This window comes from Montipora foliosa, chromosome 9 (genome assembly GCF_036669935.1).
Source record: "Montipora foliosa isolate CH-2021 chromosome 9, ASM3666993v2, whole genome shotgun sequence".
NCBI lineage: Eukaryota > Metazoa > Cnidaria > Anthozoa > Scleractinia > Acroporidae > Montipora > Montipora foliosa.
Genome location: NC_090877.1, coordinates 47,032,805 through 47,051,075, shown reverse-complemented (window position 1 = coordinate 47,051,075; position 18,271 = coordinate 47,032,805). Strand labels below are relative to the sequence as shown.

Sequence of the window (18,271 nt, the reverse complement as noted above, 5' to 3'; positions counted from 1 at the left end):
GAGGGGAGGAACGCGTGACGAAGTCCCATAAGAACGATTACCTATGCCAACAACACAACATTGTCGGACCTAAACAATCTATAGGATGCAAAATTTGTTTTGTTTTGTGTCTTGCTGCAGATTAACCTTTGCTACCTCAGGGCATGCCCAATTTTGTAATTTTATATTGAAGTCAATAATAAAGTGGGTAAGTTTCAGTGTAAGGAGAGCCTCAAGAATAGGTTCCTCAGCCAAGAAAGGAGAAATGCCGGACGAACATCGTTGTGCCATCCTAACGTAGTCACCTTTTGCCAAACGAAGATAGACAACTAGCAGTTCCCGCTACTATGTCCGTCCATTACGGCATTTGTCAGTAGAGTCACTCATGTTTTGTCACGCAATCGAGAGAAACCCCCTAGGGAGGTGACTCTCTTACTGATTTCCCCATCTTACATCGCTCCAGCTGGTGTAAAGTATAACCGCGAAGTGTTCGTCAACTTCTTCTATGATGTAGTTTCTTTCCGTTATATTTTTTTGTGTTTTCACCCACGTATTTCAAATTTAAGTTTCAGTCCGAAAAATATTTTCAAAAGCTTCCGAACTGCTGGTATTTTTCTGGATGACAAACATCTCAGGGAAACAGGGTTTAAAAGATACACGAGGGAATGAATAAGAAAGGATTAATTAAACTTTATGTAATTTTCCACATATGCATCTAAAAAGGTATTACGTAACAGCCTTATTCTTTCAGACTGTTGAAAAATCTTTTAAGCGTGAGTCACGTTTTTTGCTTTTGCAGTATACCAGAACGTACCTTTGAAACAGCGATTAAACGATGAAGACTGGGGAAATTAAAACCAATTAAGCTAGAAGACGATTTTGAGAAATATTTCCTTTGGCTTTATTAGGGTCAGAAACTCGCTCTGTAAAACGAGAAACAAGGAAGTTCTTAGGCCCTGTTTACAAGCAGGTAGGGTAACCCTGCTCAGTGCTATGGTTAACTTAGCAGGGGGGTCAAAGATAGCCCGGGTTTACAAGCAAAATTTCACAGGTAGGGTTGCTAGGGTAATCGGCCTAGCCTAGGGTTACCCTCCCTCCTTGTAAACAGGGCCTTAAATGTCATACCGCTTAGTTTCGCGGTCTGATAATTGCGGGTGTTAGGAGGGTGATAACCAGCACTTTCATTATTGTGGGGCCGCTTTAAAGTCTTGTTCATTGGTGCGCCGCCGAAAACATAATTTTCAAGAGTTATTTTTAAACTGTCGAATCTTAGCCGCTTGTAGTATTTTTTATCCACGCGGCGAATTTGAAAGCCCCACCAAGATTGCCTATCAGAGCTGTTTGATATTGGGTTGCGACATTCCGACTCAAGGAAGACAACGGGAATGTTCTAGGACACGGCTACCATCCAATCGTTGCTATGTTTATGTTTCCAGTGCTTATCTTATTTCATCAACCTGATTGATAAGTTAAAGGCGAAATGACAAGGGTATTTTAGTGTTTAGATCCTGACTCTGTGCGCTTACTGAGCTAATTAATTCGGTTGGTATTAAATTGAAAATTCCCGGCGAAGGTGAAATAAATCTTTAAAATGCTTAGCAACAAAATAATACGCAGTAAGGTACTTAGTACAAATATTGCTGACGGTGCCGTATTTTAACAGGTATTAACATGGAACCTAACATGTCAGAATTTTTTCAACAACAGCGTATATGGTATAGTTACTAAAGTCGATTTCATCTGGGAAAAATGTGGCTAGATATTGCGTTTTCAAAAGCCATGAAATTTGGAAGTAATGACTACAATGTTTGCAAGTTAATACGGGCTGTTATTGTTTCGACGACGGAACGTTGTTTTCGCCCCTTGTTTTCGCCGGCAGAGGATATCTCCTTGGCGTAATTAGAGAACTTTATGCAAAGTAACGTTAAAAGGCCTTCAATTTGTGTCAGTGTTTTTCGTTTTTGATTACAAGTTTTCGTGGCCAGGAATCTGTAGATCAATAATTACGGTATTAAGTTTCTGTGGAACACGATATTGGTAATCCTTATATAACAAAAAAGAAATCAGAAGTTTACCAATTTCTTAGGTACGAAAAATTTGGAAGGCCAATGTTACTCCAAAACATCACGTGACTATGACAGCTGCTTGAAAATCATGTGAATGACAGGTGCTTGATGATGTGTTTGTCTACTTTTTTGTTGTTTAGCTTTCTTGCTCGTCATCCCTTGGGAAATTTTGCAAAAACGTTACAGTTTTTGTTGGTAAATATTACCCGCCAATGGCTAATTAGTCAAAGTTTTGTTAAAACGTGTTCAGCGTTTAACCAATTTGTAAACTGATAGAACTAAGTGTTCGTACCACGTTGGAAGCCATTTCAGCTTCTTCAATTACGTGGGCGGTAGTACGATTGTTTTTGTTTTCGTGTGGCAGTTGAAGTGGTTCTTACAAATGCAAATTTGCTCGCGCGATTATTTAACCAAAGCCCAGTTTCATCATATGACCATTCTTTCGCGATGTGCTTTACTCCTTAGCTACCAACGAGGGCGGGAATTTAAATCATTGTTGTGTACCTAAACATGAGCTCCTCAGAAGCAACTTCAAACGAAAGTCATGTTCTTCAAGAACAGAGCTTAACATGTCAAAACTTTCCTAACAACTGTACTTTCAAGCAGAACACCTCCAGCGGCGGGACTCTTCAAGACACATTGTCAAATTTGTGGGTTAGTCGTGATTCGCTCGAACCGAATACCGGAAATTTTTACGAACCGTGGACATGTGGGAGCAATTTTGGCGGGACTTTTGTTCTCTCTGAAATGGATGGCAGCTTTTTTGGCGGGAATCTCCTCTCCCGCTCGGTTGACGATGCTCAGGTTGTTCCCGATTTCAGCGACATATTGGAAACTTGCCCGGTTGATACAGTTAAAAAAGACGTTTTGTCGGCGTGCCTCGTCGTGGAGTCGGCTAATTCTACCCAAGTTCGGCAATTTGAAAACAGCGACTTTTCTAGTCCTAGAAGGAGCAATTCTGAAAGGGATGAGTTAGAAGTTTACCTTCCTTGTGTATTAACACCCATTCCGGTCGATTGTCTCTACAGTACTCTAGATGAAGATTCGACAATATTCACATTCCCAGCGAATTCTGACGACATGTTTCCCCATGACAAGTCGAGAGAACTTCCGCCAGGCGAACATGATGACAAGCGCCTCACGGTTTCCCCGCGCGGTCGGCACAGTTTAGATTCCTTCGCCAACCTCAGCGTCTTTTCATTTCCTGGAGGAAACAAACAGAAACATGACGTTTCCTCTATGCAACTGGAACGGACATCCGATCCCTTGCCACAAAGCGGGGCGAGTGGATGGACGTCTTCCAGAAAACAAGATCGTGATGCTGGAGAAGAGGGAAATTGTTCCTTGGATATTGAGCCCCGGTGCCTTCTTAAAGAACAAGTTGTGTCAGTAGAGAACATTGCACCAGGGGAGAACCTAGAATCACAAGACCTTTTAAGAAACAGGTTTTGCGCTGGGGCACTTCGTTTTGGCTCGCGGGAAGACAATTGCAAAGCAAAAGCCCTCGTGCCGAAAATAAGTTGTCAAACAGTGTTCAACACCCTCATTCAGTTAAACCCTGCGCCAGCTTCTCTGCAGTATCAAAAATTTGATACAAATTGGTCAATGAAATTTGAACCACCCCTTCCGTCAATTTTTGTCGACGGCTGGACAAATCACAGCGGCTATATTCATGAAACTCCGTCACAAAAACCAGTTTTAGATAAAGAGGGTCGTTACGAGGGTGTTAGGCCTTCTTTTCAGACAACATCTACAGGTTTTGTCGACGACACATCTGGTGGGCCTCAGAATCCGAGAATTCCGAACCCGTCGGAGAGCTATCTGACGGCCAAATCGAAACAAATATTAACAGAATCAGACACTGGTGAAACGAAAACTGGGCAAACAGAGAATCTAGGAAGCAACAGTGTAAACAATTCGATGCTCCTAACTACGTTAACGCGGACGGAGAGAATGAAAGTTAGAACCAAGTCGAAACCAATGTTATCGTCTTGCTGTGACAATTCAAAGAGTTTCCATAATGACATGGAAAAGCAACGGCGAGTTAACATGAAAACACGCTTTCAGAATCTCAGGAAGGTGGTGCCCGACTTGTGCGACAAAGAAAAATCTTCAAAAATTACTATTCTTCAAAAGGCGATCGATTTCATCAGTATGCTTGAGACAGAATCGGTTGAGTTAGAGAACTTAAAGGATAGCGAAAGGTTACGGAATATAGAGTTGTTAGGTAAATTACAGAAAATTACTGCAGAGAAATGCTTACAGTAATGGCTTGCTTGGTTTTCTACGAATGCAAACATTACCGCCAAAATGACAACCGATTTTGAAAAAGAAACTGTACTGTACGAAAATACCTTGTAATATTTAATGAAGCCTTTTTCAGCATATTTTCTGAGCATGGTTAATTTGAATAAGGACTTTGTACTGAGTAATAAAATTGCTGAAAAATATGAGATGAAACATGTGCCTTTGCTTGTTTCAGCGTAAAGTATATTCCTTTAAATTAATCACATATCATTCTCAAAACATTTGAATTCTCGCAACTGCAGTCGAACCAGTGTTTAATTTAAGTTTCGATGCTCTTGTATTAATCGAGAGGAATCTTGTCAAAGTTAGGCCAGACTTTGGAAAAAATAATGATAATACTTTATCCAGGACAGAGCATAGGTCTCTCCCTCAGTTGTCGTCACAAATAGAATAGGCCCTTTGCTTGACCGTGTCACGTGACTTTGTCAATCATAAAAAAAAGTCGTGGTACAAAATAGATGCCAAAAATGGAAAGAGCGTGATGAAATTAGTGAGAAGGTCAATTTTAAGGGCACTGACGTTTAAGTGCGTGATTTGAAGCGGTTTGAAAGTTTTAAAATTTTAAGAAAATTGTGTGCAGGATGGCAAAGTTTGCAACGTTTGTAAGTAAGTAACGGTCGTCAACTCGACTCTCGTAATGTACCAAGAGGCCGGAATGTGTGGGTTTTTCTGTACCATGTTGGCTAGACATGTGTAGATCTTTTAACTCGGTGATCCAAAAAGGAGAGAATGCCTTTCACCTTCTAACTCCATGGTGAACTTAATTAACCGATGGATGAAGATGGTGTATGGTCTTCAGGAAACTATCAGTTGACGTTCTCGTGATCCGGCATGATGGTTAGTGTGTCACGTCCAAGTATCTCTTGTAGTGTACAGGCATCGTTCGATCACGCTCGAGGGTTTCTTCCAATGCTTCTTAGAAAGACATTGACAAGTAGTGGGAATTCCACAGAGTAGCAACTCCGTGGATCTGTTCGTATATATAACTGGCTATCGAAAGTGAAAAGTTGGCCCTAGGTTGCCGCTCTAAGAAGACGGATCAAGTCTATGTTAGTTACGATTACGATGGCACGTTTTATTGAAACAATTGTTGGCGGAAGCCTTGTCAGCGAGCAGAACATTATGGTTTTCTCGAGTTTTCAACACAGGTACATTTGCAAATAAAGAAGTGACGTCATGACAAACTTGGATATCTCCACTGCTAATCTGCAAAAATTCATATTAAGAACATATTGATCGCTTTAAATACGTGAAAAAAGGAAATATGACTGCCTTGTTGATTTGTTTCTTATTTAATGAACTGAGAGTAATCTTTACGTACAATCTGACTCAATTCATGCATTCATTCAGATTTTTAACTACAATAGTTTCTTTTCAATTTTGTGGATACCTTTTGTTGCTCTTCGATGGCTTCAAGAAATTTTCATACTTTTCAAATTGTCACACTCCCTAAAATGTTTGTGCATATGCAAGATTTTTAGGCTCCGTTTACACGAACGCAGTTTCACATCGACACGGTTTCATGACTTCGAAACTTCGCTTTAAACTCGATGAGGTTTGGAAGTGTTTACATGGAACCGTTTTCGTCACAAAATCCAAGTCGTAATGGTATAAGCGAGCGCTGCACTGCTACGTGCTTAATTCACTATTTTGAATTGAACAATTCCAAAATAGTAACAGTATAAACATGATTCAAATCGATGCGGTTTTTGTAGTTACACGACAGATGAAACTGCCTTTTTGATTTTCTGCAACTTATAATTAAAGATATAACACCTGCAAAGGGAAGTTGGAAATTTAATGAGAGCAGGAAGGAAACGTACCAAGCCGAACGGGTCTCTTTTCTGTTGTGAGAATTTGTACACCCTTTGTGTGGTGGTGGTTCTAATGCCATTCGTTTAACCGAGCAATTTGATGAGAAGTGTCCTTTTCAAATAAAATTGTTGTATAGTCGGACTACAACCGAGAAAATAATAACTTTACTTTTAGTACACAATTCAATGATGATATGAAGCTCGGAAAGCGTTTACATGTTGACCCGATATCAAAATATTCCGCCTCGAAGAAGGTAAAATAAACTGGAGATCATGAGTAAAGGAACGAAATGCACTGAGTAAACCCTCTCAAGGCTAACCGAAAGAAGAAGCCTGATTAGCTCTGATTCTTAACCAGCGTCATGACTACATTGAAATTTTGCTCCCTTTCATCAAATTCTTTGTCTCTAACATTGGATGTTGGTAACCTGGTGGCACTAAAGGTTGCTTAAGACTTTATGGAAATTCCTCAGTTAAGTTTCGGTATTTTGAACTGAGCTGTTCAAGGTTCGGCTAAAGGTTTGAGGGCTTTGGGTAGTTTCAGAATTGATAATGTTTGTAAACGTGTTTTTAGCAGTTTCGATTTTACGTTTACGATTATCGATTACTAGTACTCCGAATAAAATTTGCCAGAAAAAAGTACGCTTTTTCCCTGAACGAGATACGAGAATCTTTTTTAATGTTCTTCTTAGACACATATGGATATTTTTATTTTTTTATACCTTTTCTAGGTAGGCGTGTTTGGCAACTCTTTGAACAAAACGGCCTGCTGCCATAAATGAACTGTTGAACACACTGTAGTTAAAAGGTTCGTTTGGCAATGTTATTCGCTCAGTTTGCAGCAGTATTAAAAGTAGTAAGGTGTTGTTCTTAGTTGATTTGATTTGAATTGAAGCCAAACATGGGCTTGTAGTTTTAGAGTCTTTTTTTTCCAATTCTTTACGGTCTGTCTCAGTGCTAAATTTGGAAGTTTTACTTTGGCAAGAGAATAGTTACCACCTGGATTCTGAACTGATTTAGAACACGTGCAATGATTCTTTTGAGTTAGGAAAGCCAATATCAGTTGACAGGTTAATTGGGAGAAATGTTGTTTTCGAGACCAGAGAGATAGGTTTCACCGTTAAACCGGCAAACCGCGAGATTTTCTTCGGGGAACCGAAAGCCTGTCGTAGAGTTTTATTTGCTTCATGCAGCGATGCACTGAGAATGCAGTGACTATAAATTAATTTGTTTATACCTTAAATTGTTTATCTGGTTGATTGGTATAGTTTGATGGTACTATGGGCGTTATGTACATGTTAAATCTTTCAGCTAATTAGGCAGGATATAATAGTTACATGTAACTGCGAAACTAATCGGTCGATACATGTACATTGTCAGTCAACTTTATTCTAGCATGATGAAATTGTCTCATAATCACGCAAGTATTTTCGGGTGGAATTTAATGTAACAACGATTCAACTGTACGGCAGAACTTCTGTCAGGGGCACCCAACGAGAACGTAGTTCAAAACCACTCAAACATAGCATTGTTAAACGTATTTTAGTATTTAAACTGTACATATAGGCATAATTTTATCCCCTAAAAAGTTTTCATCTGTTCGGATTTCCTAGCTGAAAGTCTAGTGATCCGAAAATTATAGGGATCAAAAAATTTTAGCCAGAAAAAAGGCTCCCGAAAATTCTAGGTGACCTTTTTAGGGTAAAAATCCGTTAAAAATGGGCAATTATACCATTTTTCAGATGTTCGAAAATCCTAGGAGAGGCAGGCAAGCAAGAAATTTAAGAACAAATTTTCCGAAAATTCTAGATCTCAAATCGTCTTCCGAACAGATATTTTCTGAAAATTTTGACGTTGGGTGCCCCTGTTCTGTTTTTGTATTGTTGGTAGATGAGGCACTTCTGACAACTTTTCTTTCATGCAACCATGTTAGTTTTCTTGTTACTCTTGTCCTTGAAATAACCATTGCTGGTGTTCGAATTCAGTTCGGAAGGCACCAGTTCTTGTAAACTTGATTTGAGGAATATGAGAAAACTCTGGCTTGGTTTACAGAAAACGTCATTGCCATGCAGCCGCGAAATAAAATTTTGAGACACAATCATTCCCAAACTTTCAAGGAGAAGAGAAGCTTTTCGTCTAGCTCTTCATACATTCAAGTATACTCCTCTAGGTTTATTAAACAGCTCATAGAAACATTATTACTCGCTTCAGAAATCTCAACCGCACCTCTACTCCGCCTTCTTTGCTCTTTGTTAATTACGTGGGTTAGTCATCTGCAATTTTACTCAAGTTCGTCAGTTTCAATGTTTGGTTTAATTTGGAATTTTACATTGTTCAAACTTTAACTTGTTTTTGCGTCCCAGATTAGTGTGATTTTTGGACTAGTCATTCCATTTATTGAGTCCAATGTTATGATATTCTCTTTGAAGAATTATTGTGCTAGACATGCTGATTGCCAGCGGTCGCAGTTCTAAGCCTTTTCTCCCCTTTTTTCTCTCGGAGAGAAACCTTGCCAAAATGAAGGAACTACTGAACAAGACTTTGTTTTAGAAAATTTGTCTTGGGTTGGCTAATTCAAACCGAAAAAGGAAAAGTTTGTTTCGTTATGGAAGTCATTAAAACTTTATTTAATCATTACTAGACACCGGATCGGAAAAATTGGTCATTTAATTGCTTATATTTAAACGAAGGTTACGGCTATAAATTATGCTTGCAGTGGAATCAGCAGCGGACGGGTAATTCTGCAAACATGCGTCGATTCCGTGCCCGATCTTTATTAGTTTCCGACGACCAACGGTTTCAAAAGAACTAACAAAAGAACTGGTATCCTTTTCATTATAAACACAAGAGTCTACCTTTTCTGTGCAGGCCATATCCTCGTGTTTTGATTTCAAATCTGTTCCACCAGTTAAATCAATTTTAGTGAACGAATCTTAAAGTACAACTTAGATAGATCTCGTCACTAGCAGCAGCTGAGTGTTTCTTTTTCCCTGTCCGAGGGGTTATTATATTGATACATGTACTCGACGCCTGCCTGTACGTGCAGGTTGGAACGTGCATGCACTGTCATTCGACGAGCCTTTAAATGGTTTTGTTATTATCACTGTAGGCAGGCCCGACGAGGGTTAATTGAATTCGCATTGTTTTCCTGTGTTTTCTTTTTTTTCTTAATTTAAAACACGTGCGTTTGTTGAAGTCGTTTCATTCAATCTCAGTACATCTTAGCTGGTAGACTGCTCTCTTTCTCTCGCTCGCCTTCTATGCATCTTAGTTCGAGCGACAAAGAGGGCATGCTCTTTTCGCAGCATCTTGACCCTTTAGCGGCGCCTTTATCGCGCGGCAACTCTGCGTTCAGGGACAAGTTCGACATGGATAACATTCATGACTTTTGGCCGGCTTTTTCCCTCCCAACACCACCTACCTCTCCGGTGGATATGTGCAACGCATGCCATGAAGCAAGTAAAGAGATAGGTTGGCACTTGGCCCGAAGCCCTTGGGCGGAGTTGAGAGAAATCGAGGATGATGAACTCGAGGTGAATGACCTTCCCTTTGAAGGCTACGCGCGGGAATTAACCGGTTTGCGCGCCAAATCTCCCGCCATCCTCAATGATATAATGTGGAGCGGTGACCGAGTGAAAAGACCGGATTCCACGACGGATTTCTTGGCGCGATTTAGTTTGGTGTCTGCCTCCTCATCAATAGATCAAGCGGTCAACCACAGTTTAGCAGATGCTGACGAACTCTTTTCGTGTACTTTGACAACTCCTTGCTCCGATCAACAGCTAACAACCGAAGCCTTAGCAAGACCAGAGAGCGGCGTTTCCTTTGATTTTCCACTCTATGAGCAATCGTCCGACACAGGTATTTTCAAGAGTGTTTTAATGATTAGCATTCCCTATTTCGACTTCTGCTGCCGTTTTCCTCTAAGAAATCAAGCAAAATGTTGTTTACACACAGACACAAGTATCCTGTAATGGTTTGGTTTGTTTTGTTGAATGCTCAGTTTATTTAGTCACGTGACCGAAGTGTTTTAAATTCTACTCCTATTTACTATTTAACTTTGTATTGCATTTTAAAGTGTGATCCCAAACATTTCTTGTTTTGGTCTCGTGAATGCGATCGAGCAATGCGAGGCATATCCTGAGTAAAAATTCTGGAACTTCAAGAATAGCCGTCTAGAGTATCTGGAAAAGGATGTTTTTATTGGCTTTTTTTTTTTCTCCCAAGGAACAAAGAAGAAATCTCAAAAGTGAGATTTAGTTTTTCCTCTTTTTTGCGCAAGAAGATTTGGGTGTTGTTGTTTAGTCCACAAGAAGATTTAGTTGTTTCATCTCAGACTTTTCTGCCAAACAGTAAAACACTTCCATCACTTACCTCTAGTTAAGTTACAGTGATCAAACTAATAGCTCTGGTTTAACAATAATTGATAGCATTGTTGCTGTTATGCCTTTAAAGACTGTAAAACGAGCTTTAATTATAAACCCTTTGAGAGAAAGCAGGCTATAATAGTGAGAAAAATGTTCATAAAGAATTCATGTCTTTGTTCGTTCTATATCTAAAATTGCCAAACCAGCTGTGGATTCCCCTTAAGGAGTGCATTTAACTTTTCAGCTTAACCATTGAATTTTTAAAAATAGAAGAGTAACCAGGTTTTGGAGACTTATTCATGTAAAAAAGCTTTCTCCGGTTAAAAATTTTATACATAAAAACGTAAGCTTTCGGCTTCCAGACTAAAGCCTTTAAAACCTAAGATGTAAATGCGCGAGATGGAAATATATACAAAATGGAAGTGTGAAAAAATTGAAAAAAGGATAAAAGGGGAAAATGCGCTATCTAAAAGAATAGAGTATTGTTTTGGCAAAGGCTTGGATTTATTGTCGGCCTCATTAGTTTTAGGGGTGTGCCAAGATTTCAAAGTTTTTCGGATTCGGAAGTTTCCCTTGTCAATTACTCTGGCATTGTTGAAATCAATAGAGTTATTGTTAAGGCCGGTTTACACGGTGCGACTTGTCGGCCCGAGTTTTGGCGGCGGCTGTGAAAAAAATCGGGCCGACATAAAAAATCTGTTGCAGTTACGCCAAGCGTGAGCTGCAATATTAGAGCCACTTTTACATATACTTCCATCTCGCGCATTTACATCTTAGTTTTTAAAGGCTTTAGTCTGGAACCCTAAAGCTTACGTCTTTAATATAAAATTTTTAATCCGAGAACGCTTTTTTACATGAATACATTGAATTTTTATTGCATGGTTAATTCCATATATAAGGCACCAGTGTCGCAGGGTTTAAAGTCGCCGTTTGTACCTGTTTCATTTTAAAGAAGAACTTGCGCGAGAAGAAAGTAGTCTTTTGATAAGTAGTATTGTTTGACTGGTGCGGGCTTTTTGTTCAAACGATGGTGTTTGTGGATTTAACTTTAAAAACAAGTGTTTCTAATTGTCTGAGGCCTCTTCTACCATTTCATTGTTTAACAGACGAGGACGAAGTAGACGTAGTGGGAGTCTCTTTAGACAAAACATTTAAAACCGTAACCAGTAAATCAGATACCACTAAGAAGACTGAAAATTACTCCAATGAACCACCACCAAGGAAACTCCGGTCTCGCAGAAACAACAATTGCGACTTGTCCGAGCAGGAAAGCGACGAGGGAAATGCACGCATTTCGCACAATGATTTGGAGCGAAAGCGACGCAACGATCTGCGGAACCGATTTCAGTGTCTTCGTAAATGTATCCCTTTGTTGGAGGACAGCGAACGCGTAGCCAAGATCACCATTTTGAGAAGGGCCTCAGAGCTGATTCCATCGCTTCGAAAAGAAGAGGAGCGATTAATTGGTTTGAAAAACAATGAAAAGAAAAGAAATGCTGAGCTCTTAAACAAGCTAATGAAGCTAACAAAGAACAAAAGAAGACAGTAAGATGAAAGAACAAACTAATTAGCAACGAATAAAGGAGTTTTTCGCGTCAGTCATTTAATTTGAATGTTCAGAAGAAAATGGATTGTTTCTGAAGTTCATCAAAAAAAAAACCAAATTGTTAAGAGCTTCACTAGTTATTAACATGAGGTTGTGCACCCAACATTGTTCATTGTTGATTTTGTCGTGGTTATTTTTTGCATCCGAAAATCTTTTGTTTACTACACACCGCAGTTTTTGGCTTTCTCGTTTTTTACCTTTTGTAGCTTTTCTTCCTTACGTTCGAGTTGTCCAGCTTTTCTTGTTGTATTCTTTTTTTTTTCTGCTCTCTAATTTGTTCGAACTCTATTCTCTTTAGACTGAGAGGGTCACTTAGATATGAATTAGATTTTATATTGAATGCAAGCAATTTGGTGGGTGCAAGACTTAACAAGAATGCTTTGAGTTTCAAGACCTTTTCAAGCCGCCTTATTATGACTTCGAGCAGATCCTAATGTTTAATTCGCGCCGTGAGTTGTAACATTGCGCGAGATGTACTGAACCACGAACCACTTCGGATTCTTCAGGAAAACAGTTCTGTTGCTTGCAGTCTAAGAAGAATGCAGTCCGCGCAAAGGAATGAACATATAATAATAAAAACAAGAAGAAGAAGAAGAAGAAGAAGAAGAAGAAGAAGACCCTTACTACCCGTACACTAAAGAATTGAGGAAAATGATCGTTAAAATTTAATTAATACTTCGTATAACCCTATTTATTATTCAACACATTGTGTCGATGTCCAAATATGGTCATAGCGCGCTCAATATTCGTCGTATGTACTCAACAGATATCCTGCGATATACGTAATTTTGTGTGTCGCGGAGAAAAATGGTAGTTTCTCCAGTTTGTTTTCCAATAAACGTAGAAAATTGTGCTTTGTCATCAATGTGTTGGAAAATAAAACAATTATGCTGCTCAATCTTGCAGAACTGGACCATCGTTTTTGCTTTTTTCAGCTATAACTCGCGGCTATGGCGTGGATATGGCCGCTAGGCTATTTTTCGCAGATATTCTCGCAACACATTGAGTGGTGGTCATGTGACTGTACGTTTAAATCACGTGGCCACCATGTGGTGCTCAAAGGGAGACTGTGTTTCTCTGAGGCACGCCAATCTCAGGTTGGATGTATTCATGGCATAATTTTCTCCACGTTGTGTTAATAATACATTACCAACCTTCAATTTTTTCTGTCGCTTTTTACAACTGGTACCTGCTATTAAGATTTCAATTCCAATGCCTTGACATAGTTGGTCGCATTTCGATACGACGTGCACTTTTGAAGTGAAGGCTTTAAAATATTAAAACAGCGTGGCACGACTGTGCGACTTACAGAAAAGAACATCACTGTGTCATGATAAATGAATACAAATTCTGCTGTTTACGATGCTCGTTTGTCCTGATCAAAAACAATGTGGTGTTCTTATTTTCATCATTTTGTTGATGTTATTGTAACATTTAGTAGTTTATTAGTCTGTCAAAAGTGTTTTCATTTTTGTTGTCACAAAATATCAATAACATGTGTGCCCCTGTGTTGAGAACAAGCTGAAAAACAGGGGCACCTAACGAATCTGTTCCTCACATTATCTGTTCCCCAGAGGAATCTTGCTGGCTGGCAAAATACAGGTGTTTCGATTAGCTGGCTGGGAAATTTTGTTATTGATAGAGGTTTTGCCTGGGAATTACTGGCTTTTTCTAACATTTCAACCCGAGCTGGCTGTAGAAACTCTGAAGACTGAGGACGACTTAAAAAAAAAAAAAAAAAAAGAACCCCTTCCCTCTCCCAGAGAGTAGTCACAAACATACGACGGCTGGTCAGAGTGATTGCGCTTGCGAAAAAAACGTGTTTTCTGCCGGTTTTGTCGCTTTTGGATCGAGGGATTTGAAAGCGCGCGGAATTCCTGGCTGGGAAATAAATTTGATCAGCTGGCTGGGAAATCAACCAATTTTATCTAGCTGGCTGGGAAATTTCTTGTGTGTCTTGCTGGGAAAAAGGAACAGATAATGTTTTCCCAGCAACACTGAAAAACACCTGAAAATGCCTTAATAACATTTATTTTCATTAACTGGGGTATAATAATACATTTTACAACAAAGTGGTCGTTGGGTGCCCCTGGAAAAAGTCGTTTAATCTGCGACTGTATTCGCCGTACTGAAAGAGTTTCCTCATGAATCCTTCTCAAATAGAGGCCCATGATCGATGAAAGATCGGGCTCACACAAAGAGGTCCGACATCAAATGAGGCCATTCGTCAAGTCTGAATAATAATATTTATGTCTCTGTCCTTCCCAAACGTGAATCGTACACATTGGCCCTGAGCCTGAAAGACAAAAGATATTCCATAACTATGTGCCGTGTCTTGAATTGGCAGCGGCTCAGTCAATCGTTGATAGTAAGTACTTAATTTAACACCAGAACGCGTTTTAAGTACTTCAAGTCACTTACTTTGTTTCTATTCCCACAAAGGCTGCCAGCAAAGATGTGTAGCTATATCAGTATTCTCGGTTCTCTTGATACCTTGAAAGACTGTCAGCAACACGGTATGGGTTACGTTAAGGAGTTTTTTTTTTGATAAAGAGAATATTTAAATGCATGTTCTTATTGTAAATTAGAAATTTGTGACTTTCAAACTAGGCTCAATCGTGAACAGCATGTAAAACACTTTAAGGTGGTAAAAATTTCACGAGCCTACTAGACTCGGTCCCGTGGGCTAGCATGCTTAACAGGCTTTTTAAAGTGGGTAATTTTCATGTACCAATCGTGGAACAGTTTTAGTGACAAGCAATTTTTTTTTTTCGATTACCGTTTCCATGGCAACTGTTTTTCTTAGGAAATGAGAAAACGTTTTCATGGCAAAGCAAATTAATCTGTCTCCGCTTATTCTGCTTTTTGATTGCGCCATGTATTAAACATGTATTAACTAATTTTAATTTGACTTTTTTTATTATCTTCAATCATTGTAGTCACCTTAGTGAAAAACCGCTGATTGGAATTTCAACTTCAGAGTTCGCATAATATGGAAGACAGTGTATGATCAATTTTGCAATTTCCTCGATATTTTAAGAGTTCATTTAGTTCATCCAAGATGGTGGATCTAAGACGACTGAAAATAACATCTTCACGCTGACTCCGAAAGGTTGCATGGGACTCTAAACTCTATTGTGTTAATTTATATCTTTCTTTCATTCGTCCTTGACAACGAGAAATCAATGTATTGTTTAGTTTTTGTCCTTTCATCTGTTTGTCTGAAATCCTTGCCACCAGATTTAAAGGAAAGCCTTGTTATGTCTATTGAATAACAACTTGTCAGGATTCTCCTTTCTTCCTCGAACGTTCTTGACAGATCCGTTACAACAAATAATAATTGTGTAGGATTACGAATTTGATGTGCCTTAGTCGTGCAATATATCAAATACTGTAGCCTTCGAATTGTGTGAATTCATAGTTTGATACCATTCAATGGGTTTTGAGAAAGGATAGCGTCCGGGGTCGCTCTAAAATGTTTACATAATGGCAACAGCGTTACCTGAGGTCGTTTAAAGTTTGAATTCTTCCTTAGTAGTTCTTTACGCAAACAGCAGTAGGTTTTCAATGTTCCCATATATCTCGTGAAAGCCCTCAGTACCACGTGGCATATTTGTCTTCTAGTCTATAGAATGTTGCTTTCCTATTTACCCGAAATTAATCACTCGTTTACTTGACTGCTTTTTACTGCACTTAAGCTATTGTAAGGCGTGCATGTGGTCGGCAGCAAAAGTGCATAGTCTAGCTTTAATTTGACTGAATTAATTAAGCTAATAGCGTTCAAGGAATCCATGCATTGTGTGGCTTTCAGGATCACCAAAAAAAAAATTCCTCAGGGCAGGATTTGAACAAAGCCAAAACATTCCCATGGAATTCTTGTGACCTAACCAGTGAACCACGCTGATTGCCATCTCGCCGGAAAACCCCTTACCCTCTTAGTTGTCTGAACAAACAGGTCCTTTCGTTGCAAGAAAACAGAGCGTTACACGTTCAGTTGTACACATAACTGGTTCAATTCAGATAACAAAAGGTGTCTGAGAAGCAGTCGTTATCGACTGCGAGGTGTTTTGTTCTTTGTGAGAAACGGTTGCTTTCTTTGTGGCTGTGACGGCGTTTGTATCCTACAGTAGCTATTCTGGCTTAAATTATTAGATGACAATCCCAAGTTAACTGTCATCTCGTTGCTAGTTTCTGTTAATTGTTCACGGTTTACTAATGGACGGAGCCATGTCAGTTTCTTAAAGTTACCCGAATGGGTTTTCTTTGGTGATCCCGGTAGCTCCGTGGTAAAGGCCAAATGGTTTTCTCTTACACTTGTATTTCTTGTGACTGATCAGTCAAATTAAAGAGTACTTTTTGCAGCAGACCACATGCCTTGAAATGGCCCTTTAAAGTTTGATTCGAGATGATTTATTTTGCTTATTCCAAGGTCATCTTCGAGTCGTTATTTGCGGTTAATTGTTTTATTAATGTGGATGTGTTTTCTTACAGGTACACATATTTGCGTTGTAAAGAACCACGTGTTTTTGGTTGAAAGGGAAAGACAGTTCGATCACCTGCAACGAGTAAGCGTTACAAGTAAATCTGATGGTTATATTGTGGCCACAAATGGATTGGATTGCAGGCTCAACCCAGGTTAACTCATCTAAACATAAACGAGGCTTTCGCGCGCTTTCTGTGGCTCGACGCGGCTTCACGGCTATGCTACGTCAACTATAGTTCTTACCTTAAATTGAGTCAACGCTTTTTGTGTTCAGGTGGAAAACGGTTGGGAAGATGTTTTCTTTCTGCATTTTTGCTGGTTTCAATCCAGTTGACCCATCTTATTGTCTGTGGTCCACACTGGTGGCTACACAGTTATTCAAGTCAAGCATCGGAGGGATATACATTGTAAACTTAAAGCTAATTGCTTATTTTTAATTTGTTTAGAGCTGCTTTTTTTTTCTCACGGTATTGAAATTTTTGGTGTATCTTTAGAAGCTCTGATAAGGTTACATGATGCCTGGAGGACCTATGACTAGAACGGAAACGAAAGGAGAGCGAAAGATAACGACAACGACAAAAGAGAATACCAGTAATAAGGAAAGAAACTTTATTTAAGTGTCTAGTCGTTCTAGCGCTGGAGCGCTAATTGGGGACACTGTAAACTGAAATGAACAATGAAAGTAAATCAAGTCAAATGTTGGTTTTTGAGAAGAGGGGAAACCGGAGTGCCCGGAGAAAACCTCTCCGTGCAGAGTAGAGAACCAACAAACTCAACCCACATATGACGCCGAGTCCGGGAATCGAACCCAGGCCACATTGGTGGGAGGCGAGTGCTCTCACCACTGCGCCATCCCTGCACCCCTATAATAGAGCGAATACTCCAATCGACCCGTTTCTTGCGAACCAGTTTGTTCAGTCGTTCCAAAACATTTTGTGAATCAAACCAGTGTATTCAATGGGCCATTTATCAAGATATTTTTTTGAATCGAGCCCGTGTGTTCAATTGGCCATTGTGCCAAGCATTTATCAATCGAACGATTGTGTTCATTTGGCCATTGTGAGTCATCGCCCGTTAACACCCGTCAACATCCGTTTCCCCATTAGGAGAGGCGGGGGATATAAGTATCCCGTATCCTATTAATTTCAGGCCTAAATATCCTGAATCCCGTTAATTCCTGTGCTTTGTCTCTGTATAATGCCAGTTAGGGTTTTTAAATATCCCGTATCTCGTTAATTTTCCCCCCAAATATCCCGTATCCCTATAATTGTTTTACCTAAATATCCCGTATCCTGATAGCCCCTAAAAGGGCCTCGTTGTTTTCATTTGCAAATTTATTAGCATTAATAATTAACAGATAACTAACGAGGCGCGTAGCGCTGAATTGATTATAATCATTTTATATCCAGCAAGCCCGTGTAGAATAATTGTTTATGAAAACTATCTGGTGTTCCCGGGGGGAAGTATTGTCGACTAAAGCATCGATTTCTGCCTCTGTCTATTCCGGTGCAAAACGCCTTTTGTCAGCCTTTTTTTTCGGCAGAGCTGAAAAAATGTTTTCAGCTCGCTTTATTGCTGACGCGTTCCTTGACCATATTAGGTACAGTAGGTGCATGAACTGATATCCTGTGTCCAGCGAGCCAATGAAA

The 18,271-nt window shown here is 39.5% G+C and overlaps 1 protein-coding gene across 1 annotated transcript; it reads left to right on the top strand.

Moving 5' to 3' along the window:
* Window positions 1-2,430: 2,430 nt before the first annotated feature.
* LOC137971898 (uncharacterized) lies at window positions 2,431-17,613 on the top strand. The gene is made up of 4 exons (XM_068818641.1): window positions 2,431-4,309; window positions 9,363-10,027; window positions 11,640-14,507; window positions 16,631-17,613. Exons 1-3 carry the CDS (start codon window positions 2,556-2,558, stop codon window positions 12,080-12,082), a joined length of 2,862 nt encoding a protein of 953 aa, XP_068674742.1. The 5' UTR covers window positions 2,431-2,555; the 3' UTR covers window positions 12,083-14,507; window positions 16,631-17,613.
* The last annotated feature ends 658 nt before the right edge of the window (window positions 17,614-18,271 follow it).